The sequence below is a fragment of the Lolium rigidum genome, chromosome 3 (assembly GCF_022539505.1).
Source record: "Lolium rigidum isolate FL_2022 chromosome 3, APGP_CSIRO_Lrig_0.1, whole genome shotgun sequence".
NCBI lineage: Eukaryota > Viridiplantae > Streptophyta > Magnoliopsida > Poales > Poaceae > Lolium > Lolium rigidum.
The window spans coordinates 147,613,586-147,625,511 of record NC_061510.1 but is presented as its reverse complement, the minus strand read 5'-3'; the positions used below and the strand labels follow the sequence as shown (position 1 = coordinate 147,625,511).

Here is an 11,926-nt window from a genome sequence, read left to right as displayed (position 1 = left end):
ACAACATTTTTTCCCGAGAAAACGCCAAGACTTTGGGTTTCATTTTTTTTATATGGGTTTCATTTCATTGAAAAGAGAGAAGCTTGGTTGCAATTCTCAACTGTCTGCTTCTTTTATGTTGCATACACTAACTTTGTCATTCTTTTTCTGTTTACTGATCTGTTTACATCATCAGTGTATATGCTCGTACATCATATGAGCATCATGCCATGGCCCATTGTTTTTAATTATTGATGGGCTGGATTTGTATGAAGGTAGCATGATGAAAAGTATCAGGATAACAGAACTTTGTATAAAACTTCTATTGTTTAGACGAGGGCAATCAATAGAATACTGATAAATAGAGAAGTATTTGCCAAATTAAAATAAAAACAAAATTCTGAACATCAAGTTCTGTCATACGGTGTACATATTAGTGCCAATATAGCATGACCTTTGAAAAAATCGCCAAGAATGCCCCTTTGAACCGACTTGAGCAGGGAAACGCATGCGTGGATGGAGAATAACCCGAACAAGCTCAGAGTAACTGATGTAGGGACGACCCATGGAGCTGTGTAACACAGATCATGTACAAATAAAATAAAAAATACCCTAGAAAACTTGGGTAAATCAGCGGATAAATCCTTTGCATCTGGAACATGACACGATTGCTGGACATAGGCTTCTGATGTGCCATGACACCAATGTGGCAATCATGGAAGATAAGACTAGGAATTTGTGCAACCTCTGTAGCCGGGAGAAGGCTATGCTTCAGAAAAGATCGGCTTTTCTTTTCTGCGCTTCTTGCTTCCACCTTGGCTGCTGGTAGAACTCCTCCTTGGTAATACCGAACACGGTATGGAATTCGCTGTCCGATAAATAAGTCTGCAAAATAAACATGGGATTAGCCTTTCCAACCCGCCCGATGAGCACACGCACCTGTGTTCATACTCCAGGTGGTTCGATAGTGAGAAAGTAAACATAACAAATAGATGCAGACATAATGAATAATTATTTCTTACTAATTCTATTACTTTGACTGCAAAATCTACAACTGCTGTTCAAGGATCAATGATATACTACCGAACTTAACCATGTTTGCTTATTATATGTGAATCCTTCAATAGATCCTCAGTCGTACCCAGTTACCTTGTGTAAATATAAAATGAAAAGTCAAAGAAATTTTAATTAACATATATTTTGGGATGAAGAAACATCATCTAATAGAAGGTTTTTTCTTCAAGCAAATTCCTCCGTATTTTATATGATCGCAAGGAATTTAACCATTTCACGAGATAAAACAGATAATGATATCACAGACTCTGTTCTTAAGGAGGCAATGGAAATGACAAACCTCTCTGCGTTTGTAATCTATCCCACGGACAGGGTCAGTAGACTTTGATATCAGACGGTCATAACTAAAGATTGTTTCACCTCCATTTTCGTTAGCAGTTTCTTCCTGTGATACATCAGGCTCTTCTCGCTCCCCCTCGGATGGCACTTCATCTCCAGGAGCATCCTTATCCGTATCAAATTCTGTCCTCTCAGCATCTATACATCAACTGAACTTGTCAATATATGTACCAAGATAAGGAAAAAAAACGTAAAAACAAATCTCAGCAGGAGTCATCTTCATTATTTATTCTTTCAACCATTCGAGTCATAACTAGAACCTCCATAATTTACAAAACAGCCACATGGAACACAGTTAACACGCTAGACTGTAACCCAAAGTATTGATGTTGTTTTTGACATCTTGCTGACGAAAACAAACAAGGCCCTATCAGTCAACTATGTCTGTATGAAAAATGATGCAGTGAGTCTAAAATATAGCACTACATGAAGACAATTTTGATGTAGAAACATATCAAGTGTTAACGCTATCCTTATAATTAAATGTGAGGGAAAAAGGGAAATATAAGTCAACCAGTTTCATCTGCAGTTGGGATAACATACCAATGCGAGGACTTAGAGTAGATCCCTCAGCAGTTAAAACATTAGATAATGCTGCAACAGCAGCTGCTCTCTGAGAACCTTGACCTGCACGAGATGGGCTTTTGGGTTTTGATGATGTATCGAGTGAAGATGATAATGCAGCCAATGCTGCCGCACGCTGAGTATGACCATCACCGGAGCTTTTAGGCCTATCATTAGACTAAAGAATATCATGGCATTAACTGACTTTTCAAATATGTAAATGGTAATAATTGGCTAAGAAATTCTCTACTTACCTGTTTGTCTTGGGAAGATGGATTAAACGCGGATGAAAGCGCAGCCAATGCTGATGCCCTTTGAGTTGGTCCACCATCACCTGAGCCCTTAGATCCACTCTGCAAGCAATTAAAGTTGTACGTTAGTAAATTTAGTCCATTGGTTTTACATTTCCAATTATATTTTGCATGATATTATAAAAAATAATTCTAAGATTTCTAATAGGAGCATTGTAACTTACCTCAGAACGCATTCCAAAAAGAAGTGAAAGTTTCTTCTGAAATGAATTCCCGTGAATCTGTATCAAGAGGAAAAAATATTATAAGGCATCCTATAACAAGTGTGAGCAAGTAAGTGGTACGACCAAATACCATAGAATAGGCGAGTATAAGAAATCATGCAGAAATAGCATTGCTGGAAGTTACTATGGGAATATCAACTGGTAGGCAGTAAATTACGCAGGCGAGATAGAAGAAACAAAAACAGTTAAAAAAGAATAGGGTAGTTGTAGTACTTCAAGCATCCTCCTCTTGAGCTTTTTAGGGTTGAATTAAACTCACCGGTCTAGCGTTAAAATAAGGTTGGTTTAGGAAGTCGCAAATGTAATCCCCTGAACTTTGAATAACCCAACTACCGGAGATAAATATTTCTGAATATCCATGTTTACGAGTCCTTCCGATTATTTTAGATTTTGATATCTCAAATAAAATCATGCGTACACTCCAAGTCCCGTACTAACTTCTGTTGAGCAAACAAAATTAGTCAAACGAAAATGGGAAAACCAACTGCAGTTATTTGTCAGGCTTCTTAAGTTCATGTGGATCAGTTCTAGGTTCAGAACGTCCTTCACTCATAGTGAGAGAGTCAGCAAGCAGAACAGCCATCACCCCATCCCTGAAGAAACTCTCACTCTCTCAGCTCGTGATGGTTTCCATATACAAAGGTAGTGTTTCCCGTTAAGTAAAACTCCCCTCACAAATGGATAATGAGAACAGAATTAGAAGTGCAAGAAAAAAAAAGTTAGATGGAAGTGTTCAGTAACCAATAGCGTACCACGGATCTTGTGCTATCCCAGGAGAAGTATGTCCTAAAGAAGCAAGGTTCATTCCCTTCACTGACTTTATATAGAGGCACATCAGGAGTAAGACCTTCAAAGGTCACTTCATGTTCTATGTATTTCTGGGAAAAAACAGTTATTGATATAAGTCGAACAATAATTACTCCCTCCATCCTAAAAAAAAGCTGCTCAACTTTTTCTAGATGCGGATGTCTCTATAACTAAAATATATCTATATACCTCTATATCTAGACAAAATTGAGTAGCTTTTTTAGGGACGGAGGGAGTACTAATATACATGAAAGCAGCAAGGTTAATGCTTCATGTCATACCTGGCCAGTTTCAAATGCCGTCTGTTTCTCTTTCGTGTCCACACACTGACCCATCCAAACAAAGACTTCGGCATGTGTGTCAAGTATCATCACATCTTCAGTCAACAAATCATCTTGTGAAAAATTGAAAACTTCAGTAACCTGTAGGTAAAGAGGCATTTTAGAAATTTGAAATCTCAGGCCCTAGAACATAAAATTTAAGGTTCAAGGAATAAGACAACAAACCTCCAGTCTTCCTGATAAGTGGTGATCATGTTATGACAGATGAAAACGAAATAATGAAGGATGATTAGGGTACTTGTAATAGATTTAGAGTAACAATAAGATGAAATTATGGAATTAAGTTTTGACTACAACTGACCATTTCTAAATGAGAAAGTATACAGATGAGGTTCTCTAACAACATCTTGTGTGGCATTTTTACTTGTGTAATTCTGCTTTCCACCAAGAGCAGACCAGAAAGCAGAGCTCTCAGTTCCCTCCTTGCAATGTTTGACAGAAGTGCCAGGCTGTGAATTTGGAAAACATCAGATAGTCACAGTTAGCAATAAGTAGCTGGGAATGAGAGAAACTAACTTTTTTTTTATTTAGTCATAACAAGGTCTGCTTTGGAAGTAGGGATCAACCCTGATTCCTGCAGCAGGCATTGAACTGTTTCTATGAAATTTATGCATTCCAAACAGGCCTTTTCTGTGGCAGCAATCATGCTCATATTGTTTCATATTCTCCAATATTTTATCCAGTGGAGGCTATATTTTATCTAGTGCAGGCCAGCGTTTTTGGAAAGTATAACACAATGCATACATCCAACAGGAATGTAAAAATCCATCTTAATTCAAATATCGCATTGCCTCTATGCATATTATGTAGATACAAGTTTCCCCCAACAACAGAAGGGACAGATTTTGTGTAGCCTTTCCAGTACATGGCTACTTCACTGTAACACAACAGAAGGGACAGATTTTGTGTAGCCTTTCCAGTGCATTTTTCATGCATAGTGGTTTCAAGTTACCATTAGCAAATTGCATGAGAAGGAACTTCAAATAAAATGTACAAAGATGTAACTTAGAGTGTTTTGTATAAACATTTGCTAAAACATATTTGGCCGGCTACAGTTAGAATATGGTTAAGTTTTAACATGAACTAACCTTAGATAACTCTTATTTTAATAACACATACTACCTCCATCCCAAGGCTTAAGGCTTTTTTTAAAGTCAAACCAAGTAAAGTTTGACCAAACTTTTAAAAGAATCTGTCAACAAATATGATATTTTGTAGATACCATATAAAAATACATTTTATTATATATCTAATGATATTGATTTTGCATTTTACATGTTAATGATTTTTGATAAAAGCTTGGTCAAACTTGACATAGTTTGACTTGCTTAAAAAAAGAAGCCTTAATCCTTGGGATGGAGGTAGTACTACATAGCCAGGTTAACTCCTATCTTAATGATCCTACACTTATCAGATTCTATTAATATAAATGAAGGCTGATTTTGTTCCCTACAGGTTCATCTCTAATTTCAGTAAAAGTTTCCAGTAACAGATGTGAACTCATTTGCTCTAAGTTCTAGATAGATATTGCATCATAAGGACCAATGAGAAAATGTAAAAAAAAAAAGAGATGATGTTCCCAAGAATCCATAAGTTCCAATTTCAACAAATTCACATCTTCTCACAGTTTGCCTTTGTTGAACAGAGAATTATGCACTAACTAGAGAAAGAAGGGGAATAACAACGGTGGTATTTTTTCTCATATACCTTCAAAAACTCAGCAACTTTTGCAGCCCACTGTTGCTGTTCATAAGAACTTGTGTTGCCAATCCATGTAAACATTGAATTTCCAGATTGCAGGACAAAACAATCGGTGGAGCTTAGGGATGTTGAAACCTAAAATGTGTTACTCACAAGTTAAAGATAGAAATAATTTGATTTCAAGAACCTTATAGTGTATAGCTTAGGTTCGTGGAAGCTGTACATAAAATAACTATGCTAAAGCCATTATTTAATTTTAATATTAGTAATTCCATCGAAAATGTCAACACGAATAAAGTGAAGGATGTGAATAACATTAAATTGTACTACTGAAAGAAAAATTAGCACTCAATATTTTGAAAGCAGCTACGCAATTAAAGCCATTCAATATGTTTATGCCAACCAAACTCTTCTACATATCTCAATATCTTAAACACGGTAACTCAAAATTTCAATGAAAATGTAGAATCAACTTTTCACTTGCCTCTCATGTGTGTCTACACTTCTCTTGGTTTACATTATTTCATCTTAACTGAACCATAATTACCATATTTTGCGTTTTCACTTTTAACCATTGTTATACTATTATATTACACCAAGACAATCCATTAATGCAAAGTCGTAGCACTATATTTGCGCAAGAATCTCAGTAGCTAGCTGAATTCTCAGTTCTTATTATGTTATATTACCTCCGTTCTAAAATATAAGCCTTTTTAAAATGCTAAACTAGCTTTCTAAAAAGAATTACATTCCAGAATGGAGGTAGTACCATCTTGACAACATAACAATAACCATTGGATGCAGTTTCATGCTTCAAAAAATATTATCACTTTGAATTGACATAAGCACGGATAGGGGTAAACAATACCGCATCAACTTGAAGTGTTTTGTTGTTATGGATTGATGTTCCATGAATGTGAACAAGAGCAATGCCGGTGCCAGAATATGTTTCATCTTTCAAGCCATTCTCTTCTACAGATTTCTTGTATCCGGAGCTGATTCCACCCTGCATGATTTTCAAAAAACAATTAGCTGTTACTTTTCCTATTGATTTTGTAAAATCTCTTCCACACATATATATAAATGCATAGTTTATTCATCACAGAATTGCAATTATCGGTCATCAGTTAATCATACAAAAATTGAGTACCATAGGAACGTACCTTAAGAATAACCATGGGCTGGAAAAGAGCAATAAATTGCGGAGGCTCTTTCCCTTGATAAATACGACCCTACAATACCAGCTACAAGACATTAAAATCCTTCCTGGATACTATTGTACAAATTTTCACAACAGAAATACGGTACCAGAACAGGTCTTCCTTTCATTGAATTCCATGTTGTATTAACTATTTGAAGAGCCATATGTTGATCTTCCTGTGCGAAATAAACAAAGAGAAAAATAAAAAATCCCAGCACAGTCGTAATGAAAAAAAGTTGGCACAAGAATAATATTTAGTTGTGGCAGAAAATAATACATAAAAATGACAAAAAGGTCAAGAAGGTGTCGATGAATACACACCATCAAGGCATCCAACAGATGGTGTGGTGATCACACGCAAAAAAAAAAATACATTACATATGGGAGAATGTCCAGAAAAAGTCAAGAAAGAAATTTTAAAAATAGTAAGGTGCGTTATATATAACAGTTGGAAACAATGAAAGGCTAATTACCGGTATGCTATCCTTCCCGATCCAGTAAGTTAGATAGAATTCTTCTCTCTTTTCACCAGAATGATATGTATACAGGATAATATAACAATCTCCACTATGGAATTTTCCAAGATCCTCCTTCGGAAGAGCAGTCTTAGCACTGCCATCAACAAACCAAACCTGTAGGTGCATAATGTTCTTATTGCACTTTCAGGTTTAGGGCTGTGATTATAAAAAAAAATATGATGCAAGATAAGCAAAACCTCAAGTTTTCCGCCGCCTTCTAGCAAAGGAGGAACTTCCTCATTCACTGGTGTACTGTTCTTTGAGGCCCCCTTGACATCACCTTTTTTCTTCAGCAGTGCTAGAGGACAACAAAATATTATTAGCAACGGTCCAAAGGGGAATTTTGGCTTATCTCAAAGGACGAGAACAAATAATATACCTGCAACTTTTCCTCGGCCATCCTCCGCACTGGTATTTCCAGTTGCACTTACCGGCCACGAATCAAACTTGGACTTGAATGTATGGTTTTCATAACCTTGAATTACTTGGGTTACTCTTGTTGTCTTTGGTCTATTTTGTTTAACTATGAATTCCTGCAAATCCAATTTTGGATAGAATGACGTATGTGAACAAGATAAAAGAAACTGCAAACATATCCTTGTGGGGTTACCTCAACTGCCGTACTTGCAGCTTTCCTATCTTCCACTTGTGTTACTCGACCAACCCATACAAATAACTCAGACCCGCAGTCAAGTAAAAAGCATTTAGTGTTCTCAAGAATTGATTTTGTCAGGACAATATCTTCTAAGTTCAGTTTACCATTATTGATACTGCAAACATAACAATTGACTGTGTCAAAAAGTTCTATGAATGAAATAAAGTTGAACAACTTGAAATTTGTACCATAAAACTAGAATACACTGGGGAAGACAGACCTAAAGATATAACTTTATGGATCAACTAGAAGTTTTGCTGCCTATTCAGTCCATGTTACACCACTAACAGGAACTGCACAAACCTATAGAAAGTATTGTCTAGGGCTAAGAAAAGGTATCTATACTTTTCCCTGAATACCCCTTACAACCACTAAACATCCTCCAAACGATTTAAACTGGGGCATAGGGTCGATATTTTTAACGCCTTGATCCCCTTATCTTGAAATAGATACGCCCAAGGCCATGGGCAGATATAATATACTGATACGGATGTTGTAACTTTAAGTAAAAATATTGTGGATTTTTAAACTTTCATTATCCTTAATTCAGCTAGAAAAGGCAGATATTGAATATGTTTTCGAGATTTTCAATTCTATTCACTACAAAAGGAATTTTGTTAAATTTTGATCTAATTAAAGAAAAAGGATATAAATGTATTGGAAATTTTCATTTTGACTGATTTATACTGAATTCAAAACAATCCCATGCAATCAAGCAGCCACCATGTGTATCAGTAGATGTAAATCTAAATAGAATCTAAGTATAACATTTAGTTGATTTTCGTCAGAAGTAACTATGCTCATCAGAAAGCTATCAAAGATGGTTGCTAGCACAAGTGGACCGAAAGGGTCTGCCATGCATCGTTCTCCAGGAGAAATAGTGGTTTTTTTTTTTTTACTTTATATCTTAGATCACTAGTTTCACTTCTTTTTTTCTCTTTTGCATTAGATCTAATTGTGAATAGTTCAGACTGCAAGACAGGTCCGAAGTCTCCAATCTTCTCAATCTACCGATCAGTACATCTCACAGACCCCACAATTCTATCTATCCAATAAGTGCAGCAGCATTTTGTCAGTAGAAGTATGTGAACTCATTATAACTTGAATCAGTTACTTCTCCGTACAAAATCATGAGTGTCTAATTATTAATTAGCTGGACCAGTTGCAATCCTTATTCAAATACCTGTAAAGCTTTGTCGGTGAAGTTTCAAGAACAACATCATCATCACTTACAACTTTCTTCCCTATTGGTGCGAAACCACCAAAAACGACCCAGAATTCACCTGAATCTGATTCTGCTTGAAATTTTCCATCATCTGTTGTAAGAAAAAACTATAAGTAAACTATGTGTACTCGCTGCAGGAAGTCATGGAGTATTCAGTTTTAACGTTGCTCCTCTCACCAACAATTGCAACATCACACACTCCTTCATGATACTTGTCCTTTAAATGTTGGATCACTTCTAGGGCTTTGGCTCTTTCTTGAATATTGGAATTAGCGCCATTGAATTGATATATTTTCTTTTCAGTGTCTAAGATAAAGACGTCATCATGGTTCAATGATGAACGAGCAAAGGGAACCTGAATAAACAAGACACATGCTTTGATATAACACTGAAGAATTGATTTAAAACTTTATATGTTTTTCTCTAATCACAAGAAAGAAGGAGATGAAATGTAATGCACCTCTTTAACTCTGATAGCTCTCTTTCCTTTGACAATATAGAGCCGTGTTTCAAACTTGTCCTCTTCTGGTGTTTTAAACCCCGAGGCAAAGCCGCCCTCCAATGGTATAATGCATGGCTTGAAGTATGATATAAACTTATCAGACTCGTAGCCTTGGGGTTCCCTGTGCTGGACTGCACGACCCCCAAGCATGGTATCAAGTTCAACTGTCTTAATTGCTGCAGTGCCAGCTTCATCCTGCATGACAACATATCAAGTCAGGATGAGGACTGCAAGGGCTATGACGTGTCGGTATACAAAACATGTGGTGTTGCTGAGGATCTACTTGGCTAGAATCTTTCCCAATCCAGAAGTGGATGTCAAATTGGTAAGCACCACCCCTGTTACAAGTTGTCTAGCAAAAAAGATGAACACAGCAGTAAAATGTCATATTTATTCAGGAAGAAATAGAAAGTTACTAGAAAGACTCCTCTGGATGATGAGTGGACTAAACAATCACCTGCAGGATTATATATGAATCTCCGCAGTAGAATTTACCATAATCTGGTTTTGGTAAAGGAACTGGGTTAAAATTCTCAATCCGCCATATTTCTGTCCCACTGTGCCGTTGTTAAGGGAGACGCAACATAAAGGGACAACAGTATTGCACAAACAGGTTTTCAGAAAAAGCAAACCAACAGAGCATGCCAAAGAAAATGTAAGTAAGGATACGGTTTTTGTCCTGCTCCCTGGAATGCAGGTTCAAGCACCTGTTTTGCGCTTGACATTTAGAAGCAACCTTAGAAACGGATTAATGGAGCAGAAGAGACTGGCAGGCGGATCCACCACAGAACACCAGGAGCTTATGTACTGAGAAAGGAAACAGAGAAGCAGTTAGCCCATCAAAAGCTGCAGTTAATCTGGAGTCCTGGACATGGATTTGAATACACCTCGCAAACAATGGGGGATTGAAGCAACAGTAAAATCAGCTTAAGTGGTTAGCAAATGGGCCATATGAATTAATAACACATGAAAGAGAACGCCAGCCAAGGGAAATGATCAATTGCATAGAAATTCAGGCATAACAATGTCATGTGGCTGGAATTGCATAATTTTTTGCTCCAGCCAGAATCATACAAGTTTGGTCAGAACATGTAATCTAGAGTCTAGCCTTGTATATGCAGCACCAAGGACAATGTGTCTACCACATATACATAAGAAAAAGATGGCAACCGCTGAGATCAGAAGGCCGCGGGATCATCAATATCTCGTGGCCGTGACTGACTATCATCACCAGATTCCCACGAAGCCCAATTTGGATCAGGTAAATTATTAGTTATCTGCGTCATCTCGACGCTTTCTTCTATTACTACGAATGGCACGCATCTGGGTGCGTTTTGTTCGAGGAAAAAAGCTATCTATTCACTCCATTAAAACACCTAGAAGATGATGGAGAGCCAGTGCTCAATGCAGCCACTGATCCGATAAGTCAAGCGGATCAACGACAAGTTGACAGCCTACCTCAGTGATCCCTGACAAACATGGCGATAAAATAAAGAATTAGAGGTTGGCCGATCGCTCACATTTAACACCCCATTACCGACGATCGGTTGCCACGACTGGATCAAACAAAGGCCAAACTTCACAATCGCATTCCCACAAACACAAATTCCGCCACACCACGATCGGGTCGCACGCCTTACCCACGCTACTCAGATCAAATCAAATGCATTGAAACCTTAAGAGCAGAGAATAAAAGAAACATTGGAACACCCATCGGCGGGAGGCTGGAGAGATACCTTGGAAGGGATCCCGGTGGGACGGCGGTGGCGAAGGATCGATGGGCGGACGAGGCGTGGAGGTGGCAGGGAAATGCGGAGGCGATGCTGGCTGGGCTAATAAAGGAAGCGGGGGCGCTATTATTGCTCCCTTCCTCCTCGCTCTGTCGTGGGTGGGGGTGGAATGGAATGGAGCGAAACGGAGATGGAAGAAATACGTGGCGGCGTTTCGGGATTGCCTTTTTTAAGAAAACGCCCCCTATTTATAGCGAGCGTGCGGCAGAGGCTCGTCCGTCCTGAGAAGATGCGGAAGTCAGAAACCGGCATCTAGATCGAGCATCACGGACGGGATGGTTCATAGGAGTTTTTCTTTCGAACGGGGTCATCACAACCTTCACCAATCGATCGCATATGGTTTTTTTCTTGCAGAAAAAACAGAGTTTATTATAAGTTACTGATTATTACATCTCACGGATCACACAAAGTATCAACAAGAATAAGCCATCGAAAAATTATTAAAATGTGTGGCGAAAATATTATGTAGTAATGCGTCTCTCACACCGCCAACCACACTGGCTATATAAACCATGTGCGATCGTCACCAAGTACAAAGATCACTCACTCGAGTTCGTGCCAAAAAAAACTTAACCATCAGGTACTTTCGTTTCTTCGAACTATTTCTTACATACTCCCTTCGATCTTTTTTAATTTACTCGAATTTAGTACAACCAAGTCAATTAAAACAGACTGGAGGGAGTACATGAGAATAT

General features: G+C 37.8%; 1 protein-coding gene across 1 annotated transcript; it reads right to left on the bottom strand.

Moving 5' to 3' along the window:
• Window positions 1-385: 385 nt before the first annotated feature.
• LOC124698381 (villin-2-like) lies at window positions 386-11,366 on the bottom strand. The gene is made up of 24 exons (XM_047230862.1): window positions 11,178-11,366; window positions 10,111-10,248; window positions 9,899-9,998; window positions 9,725-9,793; window positions 9,400-9,636; window positions 9,117-9,294; window positions 8,898-9,030; window positions 7,670-7,829; window positions 7,439-7,592; window positions 7,257-7,357; window positions 7,015-7,173; window positions 6,649-6,717; window positions 6,504-6,572; window positions 6,209-6,346; window positions 5,347-5,475; window positions 3,941-4,088; window positions 3,805-3,815; window positions 3,580-3,720; window positions 3,244-3,369; window positions 2,432-2,488; window positions 2,211-2,309; window positions 1,936-2,134; window positions 1,334-1,530; window positions 386-864 (listed from the first exon to the last, which is right to left on the bottom strand). The coding sequence occupies exons 2-24, from the start codon at window positions 10,164-10,166 to the stop codon at window positions 751-753; spliced, it is 2,844 nt and encodes a 947-aa protein (XP_047086818.1). The 5' UTR covers window positions 10,167-10,248; window positions 11,178-11,366; the 3' UTR covers window positions 386-750.
• Between the last annotated feature and the right edge of the window lie 560 nt (window positions 11,367-11,926).

Excerpts from the sequence above, each read along its gene's own strand:
- LOC124698381 (XM_047230862.1), bottom strand. The coding sequence starts at position 10,166 with ATGTCAAGCGCAAAACAGGTGCTTGAACCTGCATTCCAGGGAGCAGGA. Across the intron at positions 9,295-9,399 it reads GAGCTATCAGAGTTAAAGAG|GTTCCCTTTGCTCGTTCATC; the intron begins GTGCATTACATT and ends TTGTTTATTCAG. Across the intron at positions 6,347-6,503 it reads AGCCCATGGTTATTCTTAAG|GGTGGAATCAGCTCCGGATA; the intron begins GTACGTTCCTAT and ends AAAATCATGCAG.